The following is a 21,768-nucleotide window of genomic DNA, read 5'->3' as shown; positions in this document are numbered from 1 at the left end:
AATTGTAGAAAGGATAATTATTATGACTATTCAATGGTTGAAAACTTTGGAGTTGTTTAAAGACTTCTCAGCTGAAGACATTTACAGGAATTGAGAAGTAGTGGCATCTACAACTTCCATGAAACCTATTGTGCAGGAATTGTGGTCCCCACCAACACAGCAAAGAGTGAAATTGAACTTCAATGGGAGTTCTAGAGGTAACCCGGGCCCTTCAGGTATAGGAGGAGTATTCAGAGATGAAAATGGCAGAATTGTGGCTCTGTTTTCAAGACCAATAGGAGTGGGGGACTCATTGAGAGCAGAGGTGATGGCCTTGCTTCAAGGTGTAAGATATGCCAAACAATTGGGGTTGCACCAAATTGAGATAGAGGGAGACTCTAAATTGTTGATTGAGTGGTTGCAATCTGGTAAGTTGGGAGCCTGGATTTATAGACAGCCCATAAGGGAAATCCTCAACATAACAAGGGAGATCAGTGCATGCTTCAAATGGACAAGGAGATCAGCTAATGGTTTAGCTGACACATTGGCTAAACAAGGGACTGTGAGGGAGAGAATGTTCTGGGCAGTTTTGTAAGAAGGATTACTGGGGGCTCAACACCTACTTAGGGGTTGACAGTTGTACTTAAATCTGGAAAGTTAGTCTTAAGTTATATTAATCAAGTTACCGTTTCCAATAAAAAAAATTATTCTCTCCCAAAGTTTCATATTGTGGATCATGAGTTTAATCCCTCGATAGTTAATACAACTTTGTATATCACCTTTATTCTTAAATATAGGCACCGGGAGTGGTCATGAGTATGGGGGCCTCTACTATTTTGATGCAGACATCGGCTCAGCCCTACAAGCTTCTGCTACTACTAGTCCGAAAAGTGTAGAGTCAATAGCTAGGCTGCACCTGTGGCATGCTAGGCTAGGTTATGTGTCTTTCTCTTCTTTAGCAATGTTGTTTCCCGAATTGTTTAAGGGAATTCCAAGTCATAGTTTAATTTGTGATGTGTGTCAAATGTCAAAACAATGTAGAACAGTGTATCCAACTTCTAGTAATGAAATTCGAGCTCCTTTTGATTTGGTTCATTCTGATGTTTGGGGACCTTCGCCCATTGTTTCCATTGATGGTTTCCGTTACTTTATCAGTTTTATTGACCATTATTCTCGGTGCACATGGATTTATCTGTTAAAAGGACGAGATGAAGTACCACGGATAACTATGGCTTTTTGCAAGATGATTGAAACACAATTTGATAAGAAGATTAAGCAATTCCGGTCAGACAATGCGGCTGAATACTTTGAAAGATCCCTGAACTCATTCATGGAAGATGCAGGCATGTTACACCAATCATCCTGTGCTAGCACCCCTCAGCAAAATGTGGTTGCTGAGCGCAAGAACATGCACCTATTGATTACTACTATTTCACCAATCATCAGACATCTTCTTTTCTTTTGCTATCATATTAAATAGCTTAGTTAGCCATAACAATCCTACCTCTCCCATGCCTAGCCTCACCATATCGCCTTGAAAACTATGGGTGCAATTGAGTCTAACTTTGGTCATTGCATTGAGAGAATTCTCTACAGACCCAATGGGAACCATCCCAGCTTCAAGATGCTGCTTTGAATCCATTCCAAACTTCACCATTGATTAAAAAAATCAATATCATAGATACTGTAAACAAAAACAAGGTATACCAACCTCAAATCTGTTGACCTACAGTCAATCCAACACCAAACACTAGGGTTCCACCAACCCTGGATCATGAGAGAAATAGGAGAAAGTGCAATATTTCAAGCGAGCCTTTCCAGATAACTTTCTAAAGGATGTCAATCTCAGTGGAGATCCAAAATACACCTAGGAAGGCCTAAGCACTAAACCCAAACTACCTCCTTAGTCTCTGATTCAGTCCATGCAAAGTTTCTTCAGATGGTTCAGATTTCAGGCAATGATCTCCAGGAATACCTTCTGGGCCTTAAATTAACAGTTGAAGGTCTTCCAAATCCTCTGCCCACCAGGTGATAGCATATAAAAATGATAAGCAACTTAATCCCCCATATGCATTGTTGATCCTAGTGGTGTTTAGATTCTAAGAGAAGGGAAAAGGGAAGAGCTGCTCTGGAACCAAGATGTAAATCAAAACAATAGTGAAAGAAATCAAGGAATTACTGCTGTGATTACAAGAAGGGTTCAGAACAGTTGAAAAGAAGAAGAGAGAAGAGAAACAAAAGAGAAGAATGTTTTGGGAAGAGAAAAATCATGGGCTGTCTCCTCTCTCCTACAATGATATATTTGATCACCTATAGTGAAAGATACAGAGACAAATCTGCCCCTAGTAGGCAGCAGCACTAAAAGAAAAGAAAAGAAAAAAAAAAAAGATGAAAGATGGACCATATCAGCCCATTAGTAAACATAAAATAAAATAGAATACAATAGGCCCATAGAAAGAAACAATCCCTTCTAAACCGCATCTCTTAACAGGATGGTAACATTATGGTCATATTACTAAATTGATTTTTGAAGTTGCAGATATCCTGAGGTGCTGTGCAATGTAGGTAACGCCTTGCATGAGCACCACTTTTGGTTATGAGCATGAACCTATGGTATAATATCGTTAGTGTTATTAGATCTGTACCTCATATTTCCTCATTTTCAATCAGTCATGGTGTTACTTTATATTATCAACTATTTTCTTAAAATAATCTATCTGTATGCAGGATGCATTGGAACCGTATATGAGCCAGAGGACACTGGAAATGCACTGGGGAAAACACCATCGTGGCTACGTGGACTGTTTGAATAAACAGCTTGAGAATAACAATGTATTATATGGGTACACCATGGATGAACTTGTCAAAGCAACCTACAACAATGGGAACCCTTTGCCAGAATTTAACAATGCTGCCCAGGTCTGCCCAATATGCTGGCTTTATGAGATCTAAAAGGGATTAGTCATTTTTCCTTTAGTTGTCCAAGTCAACTCAATAATATGAGATATTTGGATGAGTTACTATGTGCCTCTTGATTGATGTGTCTGGCTCAAATGATTCTTGACAAGACTGATATTCACAACACCAACACGGATGGTATCAGTTTTGGCTGAGGAACTCTTCAATTCTATGCATATATCATGTTTTATTCTTTATTCCTTTGTTTATGTCACCGTGAGTACTATAGAACCAACAGAACTTGACATCCTGAATCCATGACCCATACCATAGAGGTGGCCTATGGGCTCATTAAGTAGGAATAATTCTATGCATATAGGCATTTTTCATCCAAGTAGGAATAATTCTTGAACTATGCTTATGTATATGATTTTTTTTTTTTTTACTTCATGACCCTTTTGACCTGTGGTTTGAAGGTGTGGAACCATGATTTCTTTTGGGAATCTATGCAGCCTGATGGGGGCAAAACACCTGAAGGAGGTGTCCTTCAGAAAATTGAAAAGGATTTTGGTTCCTTTGCTAACTTCAAGGAGAAGTTTGTAAATGCAGCACTCTCAGTTTTTGGTTCTGGCTGGATTTGGCTCGTCTGTAAGTTCTTAATGAATCAAATTTGATTTTTTACTCTATTTATTTGAAACAACTAGCAAATGTATACAATACATACTTCGCATGTGGAAATTTTAGATGATGATGACAATAGCAATAATATGATTTGAAAATTTTCTATAGTTTTTATATTTCTGTGTGTATAAAAATGTCATCCGTAGGAACTTAGGGGTAGCTTAAATAGGTGATAAAATGAGAGAGAGTTGAGTAAGATGGTTTGGTTACATGCCTGATCCTGTATCTCTTTAGCTGTGTCATCCTATATAAAACTTTTCCTCAGCGTGGACTGCATGGTGGGTAACTGTGAAGACATCAATACAGATCCCTTATCCTTCAGGTTTAACAATTGTGTCAGTATGATAGCCCACCCTTTCTGTTCCACCTACAAATAACTTAACACCTTTGGACCACTTTAAATAATTTAACCCATCTAAAGGTGCAATGGATACCAGAAAGGTCCTATTTTCTGCACCAGTATTACGAATAAGTTGGCTTCCATAAACAGCTTAATCTTCTATAGTCATAATGATAATTATATCACCCAGCAACAAATAGAATGACAAGAATTATAACACCAACCCAAACGGCCAAACTGCTATTATGGCTGCAAAGCCACAGCACCAGAAACAAGTAAAACAACCTCAACAGGTCAAAGTGTTATTGTAAAAAAACAATTCTGTTGTTGCTGCTAACAAAAACAGTCACACACTGATACCACATATTACCTCTTCTTACTAACAATTTAACATGTACCTTGAAACCAGCTAATCATCAATATGAACAAGCAAGACCTTGCTACAGGTCTACACCTTTGAAGAAATAACCCTACAGCAGGTCTAGTAAACAACCTTTCACATTAAAAAACACAGCTTACAGCAGTACTTGTTGTCTACCAAGGGATGCCCCTTTTAACAGGATTGGGAGATCACAAACATGGATCGAGAAAGACCTTGTGTCTCCATTTACAGGTTAGGTAGACACCCAAAAGAACTGAGTTGTGAATCACACCTGCAATAAATCTGAAAGTAAAGCAAAAAGGAAGAAGAAGAAGAAGAAATTATTCAGAAGGGAGAAGAGAATGGAATAAAGAGGAAGAAAGAAGAGAGCCAGTCGTACCTTTCTCCAGTCCCTCAAATCACTTTTATTAGAAACTAATTGTACTTTGGATACAATTACAAGTATTCCCATAGTAGGGTGGCTAGCTCAATAAAGACAAGAAAAGTAAAACATGCCCATAACTAAGGTCCACTAATAAATACATAAATAGCACTAAAAATAAAAGAAAAAAACTAAGGCCCATCCAGCTTAGTATCTCTACTCTCCTCAAGCTGAGCATAGATATCAATCATGCCCAGCTTGCTTACCTAGTGCTGCAGTTTTGCCTTAGGTACACCTTTAGTTAGAACATTTGCCAGCTGCTCCTCTAAGGCAATGAAAGGGAGACTGACTTCTCCAGATGCCATCCTCTTTTATATGAAGTGTTTGTCTACCTCAATATGCTTTATTCTGTCATGTTGGATTAGGTTGTGAGCTGTATTCATTGTAACCTGATTATCATAGTACAACATCAAGGGCTTATCATATGCAATGTCTATCTCCTCTAGAAGTTACATGAGCCATAACAACTTTAAAACCCAATGTGCCATGGCCCTACCTCATTTGAAGATCTAGCTACCACAAACTATTTTTACTTTTCTGAGAGATAATATTCCCTACTAGCATAACATAGTAACCAGATATAGATCTTCTATCATCAATACTGCTGGCCCAATTAGCATCTCTATAAGCCTCTAGTTTCATATGTCCATGCTTAGAGAAGATAATGCCCTTCCCTAGAATTCCTTTCAAGTAACACAAAACCCTTTTTGTAGAAACCATATGTGTGTCTTTGGGGGCATGCATTAACTGACTAATCACACTTATAATATATGAAATATCTGTTTGTGTCATACAAAGATATAGTAACTCCCTCAAAAGTCTCTGTTATACTCCCTTGTTTGCCAAGAGCTCACCATCATTGGCTGAAATCTTATGGTTTGCATCATAGGAGTAGAGGCAGGTTTGGCACCAACTTTAATTGCTAGGAAATGAGTTGACTTAGTCAGGCAATCCATAATCATCCAAACAGCATCTTTACTCGTTTGTGATCTAGGTAATCCTATTACAAAGTCCATGGTGATGTTCTCCCACTTTATCCTGGGATTGGGAGAGCTTGCAGCCATCCTGCTAGCCTTTGGTGCTCAGCTTTTACCTGTTGACTTACCAAGCACTGTGCCACATATTGGGCAATCTCCCTTTTCATGTTATTCCACGAAAAAATCTCACAGATCCATACATCTTAGTACTTCTTTGATGCACTGTGTATCCTGATTGTGAGCTTCTTCCAGAATCTTTCTTTTTATCTTTGGTTCATTTGGAACATATAACTGGTTGCCAAACCTTAGCGTTCCATCCTCATGGACACAACTCCCTCTTTATTTTCTACTACTTGACTCTTGATCTTATTCAATTGAGGACCATTACCTTCAGCATCCCTAATTCTTCCTTCAGTGTAGGCTGAACCTTCAAATTTGCCAATTATGCTCTTGGTTTATGTACCAAGACCTCGATTATAAGCCTTCCTAGGTCTTCTAGGATATACCTTTGTGTTGTGATCAAAGCAACCAAATTACTAGTGTATTTCCTACTCAAAGAATCTGCTACCACATTGGCCTTCCTTCGATGGCAATTGATAATCAAATCATAATCTTTTCGTAGCTCCACCCACCTCCTCTTTCTCATATAAAACTCCTTTTGAGTGAAAAGGTATTTAAGGCTTTTATGATCACTAAATATTTCTCATCGCTCCCTATACAAGTAATGTCTCCATATCTTCAAGGAAAATACAACTACCAACTCTAGGTCATGTGTGGGGTAATTTCACTCATATGGTTTCAATTGCCTCAAAGCATAGGATCTCACTTTACCATGTTGCATGAGTACACACCCTAAACCTTGCTTAGAAGCATCAAAATAGATGGTGAAACCCCCATTTCTAGAAGGAATTGTGAGAATTGGAGTTCATACTAACCACTTTAACTTTTGAAAACTTTGTTCACATCTATTTGACCATTCACTTAACACCCTTTTGAGTTAATCAAGTCAAAGGCATGGCTATATGGGAAAAATCCTCAACAAATCCACCATCGCTTCTACTTTCTTTGGGTCCACTGATACTCCATCCATGGATATTACATGACCCAAAAATGCTACACTATCAAGCCAAAATTCACACTTTTTCAGTTTTTCATAGAGCTTTTCTTTAAGAACTTGCGACACCATTCTTAAATGCTCTTCATGCTTATCCTTACTCTTTGAATACACAAGGATATCATTTATGAATATTACAACAAACTGGTCCAAGAAAGGCTTGAACACTTTATTCATTAGATCCATAAAAGTAGCTAGTGTGTTAGTTAAACCAAAAGGCATCATACGAAACTCATAATGTCCATACCTCATTTTAAGGCAATTTTGGGAAGATATTCCATTTTAATCATTAGATGGTGATAACTAGAACAAAGGTTAGTCTTCGAGAAAATTTGAGTACCTTGCAATTGATTGAAAAGGTCATTGATCCTAGGTAGAGGGTGTTTATTCCTCATTGTCACCTTATTTAATTCCCTATAGTGAATTCAAAGGCACATACTTACATCCTTTTTTCTTTACAAAAAACACTAGAGCACCCTAAGGAGACGCACTACGTGTAATGAACCCTTTGTTTAACAACTCCTACAATTGTTCCATAAGCTCCTTCAACTCCATTGGAGCCATCCTATACGGGGCTTTAGAGATAGATTGTTAGGACAAGCTGCATTGAACCCAGGCCAGTGTATGGAAATAGCCAGCCCAAACTCAAGACCTACAATAGAAGAACTCCACATCAGCTCTCTGGTCCAACTAATGACATGGTGGCACAACTGAATGTAACAGGTGTTAGACAATGTATGCACTTAGCTCTAATCAGATTAATGTACAAGTACATTTATTGTAAATGAATAAAAGTACATTATTGTTTCATGTTAATATTGGTATGTTTCTGTGTATTTACCCCTTAAACTAGACACTTTTGAGACTTGTGTTAATTTAGAATGTTCTCGGCCATTGAATAGACTTGGGGAGTTTATCCTACCAAGGTTGACACTGATGTGCTGCCAAAGAAGTTGGGCAGCTTGTCTCAGCTGCTAGGGTTAGACCCGAAGCACATGCAATATGTGTTTGGATGAAACACTAAACCCGGGCCATTTTCTAGTTATGCCCTGGACCTTGGAGATTGATGGGAAAAAATGGGAAGTTACACATAACCTCGGATTTGATTATAATACTACACTAGGTTTTGGATAGGACTGTCTTTGATATGCCAATCAGTAAGATCCATAAAGGGTCAAAACCTAGGTTTGTTGGGGCAGTCTGAGAAGTCACTTGAGTGAGTGATCATAGTGATAGGATCGACCCCTTTGTCGGGCAAAGTGAATGATAGGATTTATACTCACAGGTGGAAACATAATTCCAATTGTGCTTGAAATCTGATTTTGCAAAATACATTTATGATATATATATTAATGTTTTATGAAAAATGTTTGCAAAAATGTTTTAATTCCCGGGATCCATCCGAGTAGAGAGTGTGATATTGCACCTTGCAGCCAGGGGAGAGGTCCTTCCTTGTCGGGTAGTGTTTGATCATTATGGGCCAAGAAGTTAAGTGTAAGAGACCATTATAGGGTTGATTACTTAATGAGCTTTGTCTTACTTAAGCCCATTATCCTTGGGTCTTCATAGGATGGCCGAATTCAATGACCGTTTAAGTGTAAATGTTGGGTCCATATTGAGCCCATAGTGATGTGCTCAGGGGTTCATTATGTTTAGCAGTGAATTTGGCCAAACCTTTTCACAGAGGTTAGGCCCAACCCATGTGGATTTATGTGAGGTCATTCTGGGGTCCCATGCCATACAAATCAGGCCTAAGTTGGCCATGCAACATCTTGGGTCGTCAGGCTTAAGATTAAGTAAGCTGTCACATGACAATTGCTCTAGGCCAAATTTGGGTTTGGAAATGGGTATAGAGCATCCATCCTCTTAAGAGGATAAGGCTCATCTCTTAATAGAGTTCAGATCTAAATTAGATTTGGATAATCTCCTAATTTGATTAGGAGAGTGCTCCATAAGGAGATAAAAGAAGAAGAGGGCGAATTAGACTAGAACACCACTCTCTCTTGTTCTCTCTTCTTCTCCTTTGTCTTCCAAGAAACCCTATCACGACTTAGGCTTTCATTGATAGATATCAGTTTTCTTATAATTTTTGCAAGAAAATTTTGAGGAATTTTAGGCTCACCTTCCCTAGTTCGATCCAAGTAGTTGCATTGCAGTTTTGTTGAAAACTATGTTGCTGAATTTGCTTCACCTATACATCGTGCCATCTTTAGTGGAGGTTGTCTTTAGGATTAATTTAGGCGTGAACTTCCACCTTGGGATCTGCGTTTGTGGTATTCATATCAAGTAGTTGCGTTTGTGAAGATTTTAATGAGTCTTGCCAAACTCCCACTATCCCCTTTCCTATTCACTCTGATTGCTGATGTACTTGGGAGATTGATTCAGAGAGCGGATTCAAGAAATTTAATAAAAGGATGGAGAGTAGGAAGGGAGGAGATACCTCTTACTCATCTACAGTTCATAGATGACACTATCATTTTCTGTGAAGGTGGGGACATTGAGTGGATCCGAAACCTAAAGTTGGCAATGCAACTCTTTGAGTGGGTATCCAATCTCAAGGTAAATTTGGATAAGAGTAGTTGGCGGGTGTGAATCTAGAGGAGAGGGAGCTTAGAGAGTATGCAGATGTGTTAGGGTGTGCAACCTCGGAATGGCCGATGGCTTACTTAGGTCTCCCCCTAGGGAAGGCTTGCTTCTTGGAGGAAAAATTATCTTCCCTTGGGGGGGGGGATCCCCACAAAGGTCTCTAACACTTTGGAAAAGCTTATGAGGGATTTCTTGTGGGAGCCTGGAGAGGAGAAGCGGGATCTTAGGGTGAGTTGGGAGGTGGTAACTAGAGGTAAAAAGCTAGGAGGTCTTGGGATTGGGAATCTTAGGAAGTGGAACATGGCATTGTTGGGGAAATGGCTATGGAGGTTTCCGTTGGAAAGAGACAAGTTGTGGACAAAGATTTTGGCTAGCATACATGGGTTGGAAGACAATGGTTGGGAGCCTAGAATCTTGGCAAGGACTATAGCCGCTTCTCCTTGGTCAGCCATACACAAACTGCTTCCTGTATTCTCCCCTTGTATCAGGTATGGTCTTAACTCTGGTAATAAAATAAAATTTTGGGAACAACTTTGGGTTGGGGACTCACGTCTAATGGACCAATTTCCCTCTTTGTATGCTCTTTCTGATTTGAAAAATGAACCCATTTCTTCCTTCTTAACTCCCTCAGACTCTTCTTCAGGGTTTGGGTGGAACCTTGGGCTGAGAAGGGCAATTAGGGACATAGACTTGGACCACATTTTGTCTTTGTTAGCCATCCTTGAAAATATCTTCTTGGATCCCATTAAGGAGGACACTAGATTTTGGGTTCCCTCCTCTTCAGGTGTTTTCTCTTGTGCCTCATTTTTCGAGACTTTAACTCAGCCTTCTAATCCCATTGGGTTGTCTTTCCCGATTAAAGAAATTTGGAGTAGGCCCATTCCTCCTCGGGTTGGTAGTTTTTGCTGGGAAACTTTCTTGGAAAGAATTAACACAAATGACCTACTTTAGAAGAAGAGACCCAACTCTTGTTTACTTCCTAATAGATGTACTCTCTTTAAAGTTGATGGGGAAACTGGTTACCACCTTATGGTCACTTGTTTGGTTGCTAAATCAGTTTGGGAGTGGGTATTTTCCCTTTTTGGGTATGTTTGGATACCCCCTGGGAGTGTCCAAAGCTTGTTCTCTCCCTCTTTTTTAAGATGGCCGAAGAAGTGGGGGAAGACTATGTAGAGAAGCATTAGGGCTGTAGTGTGTTGGTTTCTATGGGAAGAAAGAAACTCACGGATATTTTTAGATAAGGAAAGAACCATTGGGAACTTATTAGATCTAATCCTATTAAGGGTGGCACATTGGTTGGAAACTATGGAATTGTTCTCAGATTATTCTGTGGCTGATGTGGTGAGAAATTGGAAGGAGATAGCCTCCTCTACCCTCTGTAAGAGGACCTGTAGTCCTTCATGGTCTCCTCCTCCTTCTAGGTTCATAAAACTGAATTTTGATGGTAGCTATATAAGGAACCCAGGGCCTTCTAGGATTGGGGGAGTATTTCAGGAATGAGGTGGGGGCTATTATTGCTATGTTCTCAGGCCCAATTGGGGAAGGAGACTCTCTTAGGGATGAGATCCTCGCAGCCCTGCAAGGTATTCAAAGAGCAAGGGAGTTGAACATTAGATGTTTGGTTCTTGAAGGTGACTCGGAGGTGGTGATTAGGTGGCTAAAGGGGGGAGGCAGCGGATTATGGAGTTACAACAATGAGAAGAATAAATTTAACTAGCTGAGTAGGGATATTGTGGTTCATTACAACTGGGTGAAGAGGACTGCTAATTCTTTTGCTGATGGGTTAGCAAAGCAAGGGGTGGATAGGGTTTCGAATTTTTGGGCTAATTTTTTATTTTTCCTTGTATTCTTTGGTGGGGAGTTAAGTCTTTTTACCTCCCCTTTGTACCTAAGCTTCACATGGTTTCATATCTTTAATAAAGTTTCTTGTTATTGATAAAAAAAAAAACTCCGACAGACTGGGAGTGTGTGTGACTACCAAACGGAGTTCGAGCACCTAGCTATACACGCGCACAACTGACCAGAGCGTGCATTGGTCAGAGCCTTCGTCGGAGGACTCAAGGAGGATATCGGATTGGAGGTGAGAGCACTTCAACCCGCCACTATAATGGATGTTGTCGCCTTGGCCAAGATTCAAGAAGAACGGTTGAACAGAGCAAGGAAATTTAGACGGCACTGGTTACCACCACAAAGATAGGCCAACTTCCCAAGGTCTAACAAACACAGAAGTGAAGGAATTGGCTCAGGGAAAGAAGATGGAATTCTGGGTAAGCCCATCAATATGAACCTTGACCCAACTATTCCTTTCAAGAAGTTAACATGGGCTGAAATGTAAGCCCACAGAGAAAAGGGTCTCTGCTATAATTGTGCAGAACGATTTGGACTAGGTCACTGTTGTAAAAGTTTGCAAATTTACACACTCCAAGATGACAATGAAGACGGAGCCGAAAGTGGTATACATCCCAATGAATCGCCAGACAATTGGACCGAAGAGCAACAACCAGCATTGGAGATATCTTTACAGGCCCTTACCAGGCTCAATTCCCCACAAACAATTAAGGTTTCAGGAAGAATCAAGGGGTGCCAGGTGTCTATCCTTATCGACAGAGGGAGCACCTTAAATTTCATAACAGGTGTGTTGGCCCAACAACTAGGGCTACCAATCCAACCCATAGCCACATTCAAGGTCCAAGTAGCAAACGGGACATCTCTTCCTTGCGCGGGCATTTATTTGTACAAGCATCAAACAATGAGGGTTTTAGGAAGAGTCAAGGGGTGCCAGGTGTCCATCCTAATCGACAATGGAAGCACCTTAAATTTCATAACAGGTGTGTTGGCCCAACAACTAGGGCTACCAATCCAACCCACAACCTCATTCAAGGTCCAAGTAGCAAACGAGAGATCTCTTGTTTGTGCAGGCATCTGTACAAACATCGAACTGACAATCCAAGGGCAGCCATTCGTGGTAGACTTATACCCACTAGAGCTTAGTGGAGCCGATATTGTATTGGGAATCCAGTGGCCGAGGCAGTTGGGGCCGGTACTGTGTGATTGGGCCCAGTTGTCAATGGAGTTCATGGAAAATGGAACCAAGATCTGCCTACGGGGTATACCCATAAGAGGCCCAAACTCAATCAGTCTATCTTGTCTCCTGAAACAAGACCAAGATCCCACTCAGGCCATTCTCTGGGGACTTAATCAAGTCATCACCATGTAGTTCTCCTGTACCCACCGGGAGTAGTTAGTTTCAGGTTTCTTTTCCTCACCAGTGACATACCCCAATTTCCCACGAGCACCAATGGCTGTCTTTGCAGATTGTGACCACTCTAAGTAGTTTGTACCATCTAACTTGACTGTAGTGATGGTTCTAGCCCGAAGAGGTCTCTAGCACCTCCTTCCCCTTGTCCAATTTCACTTCCAAGTTTGTTTTCAACTCCACAGCCCTCCATAACTCCAAAAAGGATTAGAAAATCAATTTGAGATGAAAAGAGAATATTTATCTCCTTCAGAAACCTCAAACACCCTTTTGGTACCTAGAAGTCCCTCCCTCCAAAGATTCCCTTTTCCGTGGGAGCGGGAGAAGAGAGAGAAGAGGTTGCTGCTCCCTCCAAAGGCCTCCAAAATAGCTGGGACTTGAACCGCCCCCTTCAGAAAAACTCAAGGAACCCTAGAAAACTAGAGCACTTCTTCTTGGGTCAAAACTGAAGAGTCCTAAATCAGGACTCTCCCCCTTTCTCCAGTTCTTCTTGATTTTGGTGTTAAACCCTAGACCAGCTACAAGGGATTGCAAATCTATCAAAAAATCCAAGAACTGGGCTTACCTGAAGTCTCCGATCAACCCTTTACCTCATCATGCAGTCAGCCGATCTAGGGCTGCATGATGGAGCAGTTCAAGAAACCTTTAACTTGGCTCTAATACTAAGTAGAAAAGTTTTGATATAAAATCTGTAAAAGAAAGAAGAGAAAGAAGAGAAGAAAAGGTTTCTGCTAGAAAGAAAGAGGAGAGAGAGAAGAGAATGAAGGATCAGCCAAAAATCTTATCTGGCTGCCCCTTTCATTAGATTATATACTCATAGATAAAGAGTGTACAAGTACAAGTATGCCCTTAGTAAGTCGGCTACTTGTAAGAAGCTGAGAAGTCACACTTAACTTAGACATAAACTAATGGGCCTAAGGCCCAACAACTACCTAACTAAGTTATGTAACTTAGTTAAATTTGATGGTTCTAACTACTTGGAGTGGGCTCAGTCAGCCATGATGGCGATTGGGAGCAGAGGGAACTTAGGTTATGTGAGTGGAGATGTAAAAACACCAGCCAAGGAAGACCCTTCATATGCTAAATGGGTTCAAGAGAACTATTTGGTCATGACTTGGCTGTGACTCAGTTAAAAAGTGAAGTTGGTACTTCAGCTCCGTTATCTCAGCCATTGATTTAAAAGGCACATAGGCGAGGTGCATTTTAAGGTAGGCGCCTCACCCAGGTCCTAGGCATAGCCCGCCTCCATGGATTTCCCAAATCTATTCTATCGGATAGGGATCCCGTGTTCCTTAGTACATTTTGGAGAGAACTATTTCGTGTACAGGGTGTTCAACTAAGGAAATCAACTAGCTATCATCCTCAGTCAGATGGACAAACAGAGGTAGTCAACAGATGCTTGGAGACATACTTGCGTTGTTTTTCAGGGTCCACAGTTCCACACCCAAACGTTGGACCCAATGGCTCCACTGGGCTGAGTGGTGGTATAGTACCACCTATCATGTGGTTGCGGGAATGGCACCTTTCCATGCCTTATATGGTCGAGAACCACCCGGCTTACTGCCTTACGAAAAGGGTTCCTCTCCAGTTGCTTCATTGGAGTAAGCATTGACCCAACAGGATGCTATCTACAAGAGTTCAAACAAAACTTGAACCAAGCACTACAATGGATGAAAAACACATATGACAGACACCACTGGGAGGTGGAATATCAAGTAGGTGACTTTGTATACTTGAAGTTGCTTCCCAACCGTTCACTATCAGTAAGGCAACAACGCTAGAACAAGTTGTCTCCACGCTACTTTGGACCTTTCAAGATCATCGAAAGGATAGGCAAGCTTGCCTACCGCTTGGAGCTACCAGAACACTCTAAAATTCATCCTGTATTCCACATTTCAATTCTGAAGAAAGGTCTCAAGCCAGATGTAGTAAGTCAGCCCACTCTACCCAAGTTTATTGAAGACATGGCTTTAGTCACAGAGCCACAATCCATTATTGATTTTCGTTGGGTAAAGAAAGGACACCATGTTGAATCGGAAGCTCTAGTAGTGTGGTTTCAACTACCCAAGGAAGATGCAACATGGGAGCCTTATATCCAACTCCACCACCAGTTTCCCTATTTTGACCTTGAGGCCAAGGTTTGTCTTGACAGGGGGGTATTGTTAGGACAAGCTGCACTGAACCCAGGCCGGTGTATGGAAATAGCCAGCCCAAACTCAAGACCTACAAAAGAAGAACTCCACGTCAGCTCTCTGGTTCAATCAAGGATCAAAATTTCGATACAATACGCCCCATATTGGGTGTATTGTATTGTATCTTTGGGGTCCCGATACACCTGTTTACAGGTGTTTTCAGGGACCCTTTTTTTTAAAAATATATATTTAAAAATGAAATTGAAAACAAAAGAAATAAAAAAATAGGGGGAGTATCGTTATAAGTACCAATACACCTCTGCCGATAGACAGAGGTGTATCGATACTTTGAACCATGGGTTCAATACAGCAGTTAGCAATGTTTGCGTTGATTAAACCCTAACAAAATAAGAAAATAATAAAAAGAAATTAGTATATAAACATATAAAATGAACTTTCTAGTTTAGTAATGTCTATTTTATAATTATAATGTCAAAAAATATAAAATATAAAAGTATTTTATAACCCAGTGCACAAAACGGCTTGGCGACTAGGCGAGGCGAGCCTCCAAGGGCACCTTGTCGCCTAGGTGTCGCCTTGACAACTATGCATCCCATTAGTCAGATCAACAGTGTTAGAAATCATTATATAATAATGATTACAACAAATTCATTCTATTAAAGGAAATAACAACTCAAATAGTTACAAAACAAAACTTATATACTAGAACAAAATGGTTTGAAACACATAATGTAGAATGTGTAATAGATTTAGAATGTAGACTATGACACTATGACTACTCTAACCTTAGTGGTAAGGTTTAGAACCACATATATGCCCTGTGGTAAGGGCCTAGAACAGAATAGTCTATGATGTCACCGTATTCATAATGGCGGGGTCCATAGTGTAGTCACTTAATCTCAAAATGCAGACAAATACAACAATCCACGAATGAGTCTCAATAGCACATTTACCAATAATAGTCAAACATATCCGACTTGGATACCAAATATTCAAAAAAATTCAATGAAGTATTTCAAGAAAGATGGGGTATCAAATAAATCATTTCAAATAGCTAATAGTTTAATCAGTATAATTCCAAACTACAATTGTCTAAAAATGTTTTCTTGTAACCTATAGTTTCATAATCAATATAATTCTAAACTACAATTGTCTAAAAATGTTTGTTCAATTAACATTTTCAAAACTAACCAAGGAGATGGAAGGTTGCTTACCTGGTAAACTAAATCCCAAGTACCAAAAATATATTCCAAGTCAAGATGTGTCGTGAAAGCCTACATAAATAATAAATAGATAAATAAATAAATAAATATTACAACAAATTCTGAACTGTTTATGCTGTGTGCATGATGCATATGCCTCTAGCTCATTGCACAAATCCCACTTAATCTAAACTGGTTTATTGCTTTAGGCTTCTAAGTTTCTCTAATTTCTGATTTTCAGCTAACATGCTCCAGAGTCTAGTTTCCAACATTTATGGCTCATTTTCTAATAAAAAGTTTATGAATTTATCTTTCAAATATAGACTCCCCATGAGCAGTTATAAAATAGAACTGAATTTGAACAAAAAATATTACAAAACGGTTGTTTTCCAGCACCCAAATTTGACTGTCAACAATCCAGAATACCCAGATTTATCATGAACAAGTACCCAACTTCTCAAACTCGTAACTTTCAATTTGGTTATTCGTTTTTGTAAGTATAACCTACCATTAAGATGACATCGTGGCATACTATCAATTAGACACAAATTTCAATTACCATCTTGCACCCCCTTTTGAATGGTCTAAAATTAGCTAATCATCATTCTTTCTGAATTTCCCAGGTTCAGGATGTTTAGAATGTCAACTCCCCAAGATCATAACTTTTCACCCATAAGCCCAAATTAGGAGTTCTACCTACCGTTTCAAAGAGCTCACCAAGAACTATAGTTTGAAATCAAAATCTGGCCACAGACATCGTCGGACGGCCACTTTCTGGCAGCCTGAAGTTGGCTGACGTCCACCCTGTTACAATCCAAAATTTAACATAATTCACAATCTGCAAATCCAAATGCTACAAGATTGGATTTGTTGGGATCCTATGGCATGGGGTTCTGATTAGAATCATTTTCCTTATCGGAAAGTGCCCAGAAAATGGACATCCGGTGAAAAATCCTATTTTTTTGTTTAAAACTAATCCTACAATGCAAGAGAAAGCAAAACTCAGTGATTTAAAGAAAAAATAACTTATCTAGATTGTTTGTAGAAGAGATCTCAATCTGAATCAGCCCCTCTTTGAGTCTGCAAGACCTGACTTCCTCCTTCGTCTGATAGAAAAGAAAAGGCTCATAAGATTGAAAGAAGAAAAAAATCCTCTTACATTCATGACTAACATTTAGGTTTAGTCTTTTTCTTTTGTTTTTCTGCTAAAAGGACCCTCCAAGGTGGGAAAATTAGCCCCCCAGACTCTAATTAAGTAAATAATCTTTTTGTTTTTCTGAATTTTACAGTTATACACTATATGTACTTTTTTGATGAACTTGCTTGTGTTCCACTCTCTTCATCTGAGGTTCTGAATTTGCATCTGTTTTTGTGTTCTGGTCTCTTCAGTGAAGACTAAAGAAAAAAGGCTTGAGGTGGTTAAAACATCAAATGCCGTTACTCCACTTGTCTGGGGTGATATTGTATGTCAATCTCAGATTTTCTGTTTGATCTCATGTCTAATTTTTCCTCTTAAAGTTTGATTAGTGTTCTCTCTCTCTCTTTCTATGCAGCCAATCATAAGTTTGGATATGTGGGAGGTAAATTAAGGATCTTTCATTTTTTTTCTTTTTCCCCCTTTCTCGTCATTACCAATTTTTGTTCAGTTCCAACCAATTAAACAATCGTCTTGCCATATCTATTTGGGATTGGAAATTCAAAGATTGCTAATGATTCCTCTCTTTGCCCTCTTGCAGCATGCTTATTATCTAGATTACAAGGTATGTAGAACTGTTTGCTACTAATCCCTACCATTCTTGGATAACTATCTATAATTGATTCATGGAAAACTAATAACGACATATAATGAGATCAGAGTTGAAGGAGCATAAAAGTAGTCTTCCTTGCCTATCTTGAAAATATCCATACATCTAATGGTTTCTAAACTTACTATTTGGAGTCTTTCCAATATTTTATTATTTCATGCCTTTGGAAAGTTGCTGCAAATTGTCCAGGGTCTACAGATGAGTGGATAATTATGATCTTTCAACTTTGTAAATTTCTCATCCAGAAAATCATGTTAGACCCTAAATGGTGGGTTCTAAACATGTGACCTTTGCAACAGAGAGAAAAGCCAGTCTCTTCTGAATTCTGATCAGCCCCTTGAGCCTAGTTAATGGATTTGAACTTCAACATTTTAAAAATATTTTCCGGGATGGGCCGGGTTCCAGGCCCATGACTTCAAATATAAGATATTAAATGTACATGATATTTCATATTATATGACATATAATATATGCATAAAATTAATGTTATACATTTTATAATGTAAAATATTATATATTCTGTGTATTATAGGTATCATATTATTTATTTATAATATAATATATATACATATATGTGCAGACCAGGACTAAAGTATTTGGCCTAGCCCAGCTTGGGAATTTCTTGGCTGGACTGGGCCGGGCTATTAATGGTCACCCTTACTGATACTTGTCTTGGCCTCGCATCCAAATTATCTTCCCAAAACTTTGATCCATTTATTTTCCTCTCTCCACTTTCTCCTCTTGCAAAAGCCACTCAACTAGCAACAACCCGTTTGGATCCTAAAGGAAATTGGATCTTTTCATTTTAGTTTTTAGAAATTCAGTCAACAGTGTTGATTCTGTTGTCTCCTAAAATTAGGAATTAGGTCATTTTCAGGAAGGCCTAAAACAATCTCATTTTCCCAACATTTATCAAAAACCAGGAGTATATCCATTTTTTACTGAACTTTCGTGCCCTAAAATGTAATGATATGTGGAGCCTGAACAGGCTTATGAATTAACATAGTTGTCAATTACAAAATATTTTCAGATTGAAGGAATCTATTTGGTTTAAATAGCAAGTGACACTACAATAAAATAAAAATAGGTTTAGCTCATAATAATAAGTCCATAAGAATTAAGTAGAAAAGAAAAATACAAAACATCATGTAATCAGTCCATTAACCCACTAGCAAACGTAAACATAATATAATTCATTCCTTTCTACCCTCCCCCTCAAGTTGAGCTGAGCATATATGTGAATCACAGCTTGCTAAGCATCAACTGCAGGGCTACCTTGGGGACTCTCTTTTTGAATATCTGTCCACTGCTGATCTGTCTTCACAAAAGGAATGCAAACATAAGCAAGTGCTACCTTCTCCCATATGAAGTGCCTGGTCCACCTCAATGTTCTTGGTTCAACGATGTTGTACAGGATTATGTGCAATATTAATTTCTGCCTTATTGTCACAATATAGTAATAAAGACATCTGAATGGTTATACCCAACTCCCCCAATAAAGATCTCAAACATCAAGCCTCAAATAAACCATGTGCCATAGTATGATAGTCTACCTCAGCAAGTCAGCATTAGACCTTGCCACCACATTTTGTATCTTGTTCTTCCAAGCCATCATATTTCCTCCAATGAAGGTACAACGACCCAATCCAGTCTATATCAAATTAAACCTCCACCTTCAAATGATCACGCTCCATGTATTGAATCCCCTTACCTGAACTCCCCTTTAGGTAAGCATTAAGCAACAATCCTATCAACTGCAGCCATATGTGATGTATGGGGAGTGTGCATGTACTGACTCACTACACTAACATCATAGGAAATATCTGGCCAAGTCATGCATAGTTAGAGGAGCCTCTTGTTGAGAATAGCTTGGCCCATGCAGGTCAAGGCCCATCACCAACTCTCATCTAGCACACCTTTGGTTGAAGGAAGAAGACCACCAGTGCCACATCAGCAAATCCTCTGTCAGAAGTTGTTATGAAGGGAATCTGAGTTAGCCATGCCTAGTATTGTAACCAGGCCACACTATATAAGGCCATATCTATAAGTTACTAAGAATTGAAGAGGAATAATGTTTTCCCTTCTTTGCAAGGACTCTTTTGTTTGGACTAAGGAATCCCAAAGGGCTTTTGATACCCTCAAGGTTGTGGTCTCAACACCACCAGTTTACCGAACTTCATCCAACCTTTTGTGCTCGAATGTGATGCTTCTGGAGTAGGATTGGGAGCAGTTCTGATGTAAAACAATCAGCCGATTGCCTTCCTTAGCTTAGCAAGGCCTTGTTAGCCTAGGCTCAGCCCAGTCTACATATGTCAAAGAGTTGATGGCAATCATGTGTGTAGTCCAAAAGTGGTGGGCCTATCTTTTGGGCCGGCAGTTCGTGAGTAGAACAGACCAACGAAGTTTGAAGCATCTCCTTGAACAGCGACTCCATACACCAAAGCAACAAAAGTAGATTTATAAACTCTTGGTACTCAGAATACAAATCGGGCCCATCCAACTAGGGGTGTCAATTGGACTAGATTTGGTCCAATCCGATCCAGTCCAATGTGAGTCCATTATAAATGGACCAGGTCCAAATCCAATGAATGTTTTGGACCAATTTGGACCGGTCCAGTTCCATGTCTGGACCATCCAATCTGTTCAAATTCCTTTTGATTTAGATTTGTTTCAACCCAAACCTGGTCCATTGACACATATTCTTATCTTATATCAATGGACCAGATATTGGCTTAATCCAACCCAATCCAATATAAATTTGTTATGGACGGACCAGGTTCAATCCAATCTAATAAATATTTTGGACCGGATTGGTCCAATCCAATATGTCTTGTTGGTTTGTCCAATCCATCCAAATTGATTTTGGACTGGAAGGGGTCCAATCCAAAACCGGTCCGTTGACACCCTTACATCCAACAAAACAGTCGATGCACTGTCGTGGGTAGAAGAATTGGTCCAACTCACACTCTCAGCCCATCTATCCCCTATATGAGATTATATGGGAAGAGGCCAGGGACCACCTACAGCTAGACCACATTTAGACCAAATTACTTTATGACCCATCTGTAGTGCAGCTAGTGCCCATGTACTCTCTCATTGGCCCAGATTCATTCTACAAGGGCTGGTTTGTTGTAGCTCCAGGTTCATCCCATCTCTCAGTCTTGCTTAAACTGTTCCATGACTCAGCCGTGGGTCGCAACTCGGGGATCCTGTGCACACTTAAGCGCATAGCCAGCCACTACTATTGGCCACACATGCAGGAAGATATCCAACAATATTTGGCTGAATGCAATGTTTGCTAGCAGAAGAAATACATCTCACAAGCCGCTTCTGGACTTCTTCAGTCCTTATCCATTCCCCAACAGATATGGGAAGATATTTCCATTGATATTGTGACTAGCCTACCCAAATCTAAGGGGAAATCGGTGATAATGGTGGTAGCTGACAGATTGACTAAATACAAACACTTCTCCACCCTACCACACCTTTATACTGTAGCATTTGTGGCCGAGGTCTTTGTGAGAGATGTAGCCAAGCTCCATGGTACACCACACTCCATTGTTTCTAATCGGGACCCTTCCTTTCTTAGCCAATTTTGGAAGGAATACTTCAGGTTACAAGGGACACAACTGAACAGGTCTACCAGTTGCCATCCTCAATCAGATGGCCAACTAATGTCCTCAATCAGTTCTTGGAGACGTACTTTAGATGTTTTGCAGGGGAACGAAACAACCTTGGCAGTGGACCCACTAGTTACCCTGGGATGAGTATTGGTATAATACCTCTTTTCACTTAACAGCTGGGATGACCCCATTCAAGGTTGTTTATGTGAGAGATCCCCCTTCATTTCTCCCTTACGACAAAGGGTCCACCATGATAGCCTCAGTAGAAGCCTATTTGCCCGTGATGAAATCCTACAATCACTCAAGGATAACCTGTCAAAAGCCCAACAAAGGATGAAGGCTGACTATGAC

The 21,768-nt window shown here is 39.7% G+C and overlaps 1 protein-coding gene and 1 long non-coding RNA gene across 8 annotated transcripts in view; one reads left to right on the top strand and one right to left on the bottom strand.

Moving 5' to 3' along the window:
* The window catches only part of LOC148792244 (uncharacterized), a 101,004-nt gene that overhangs the window by 49,834 nt on the left and 29,402 nt on the right, over positions 1-21,768 (bottom strand). For all 4 annotated transcript variants that reach the window (XR_016085636.1, XR_016085634.1, XR_016085633.1 and 1 more), the window contains 2 exons: positions 16,690-17,095; positions 16,002-16,061 (listed from right to left, as the gene is read on the bottom strand). This is a non-coding gene — a long non-coding RNA (uncharacterized LOC148792244). The remainder of the gene's footprint in view (positions 1-16,001; positions 16,062-16,689; positions 17,096-21,768) is intronic.
* FSD3 (Fe superoxide dismutase 3) overlaps positions 1-21,768 on the top strand; it is a 75,938-nt gene that overhangs the window by 50,157 nt on the left and 4,013 nt on the right. For 3 of the 4 annotated variants that reach the window (XM_010272460.3, XM_010272458.3, XM_010272457.3), the window contains 5 exons: positions 2,707-2,898; positions 3,354-3,525; positions 17,379-17,452; positions 17,543-17,569; positions 17,726-17,749. In XM_010272460.3, coding sequence (XP_010270762.1) covers positions 2,707-2,898; positions 3,354-3,525; positions 17,379-17,452; positions 17,543-17,569; positions 17,726-17,749 — 489 coding nt within the window. The remainder of the gene's footprint in view (positions 1-2,706; positions 2,899-3,353; positions 3,526-17,378; positions 17,453-17,542; positions 17,570-17,725; positions 17,750-21,768) is intronic. The other variant, XM_010272459.3, reaches the window with a different exon arrangement.

Source organism: Nelumbo nucifera, chromosome 4 (assembly GCF_055504915.1).
Source record: "Nelumbo nucifera cultivar China Antique chromosome 4, China Antique-T2T, whole genome shotgun sequence".
NCBI lineage: Eukaryota > Viridiplantae > Streptophyta > Magnoliopsida > Proteales > Nelumbonaceae > Nelumbo > Nelumbo nucifera.
This window is presented reverse-complemented; position numbering and strand designations above follow the sequence as displayed.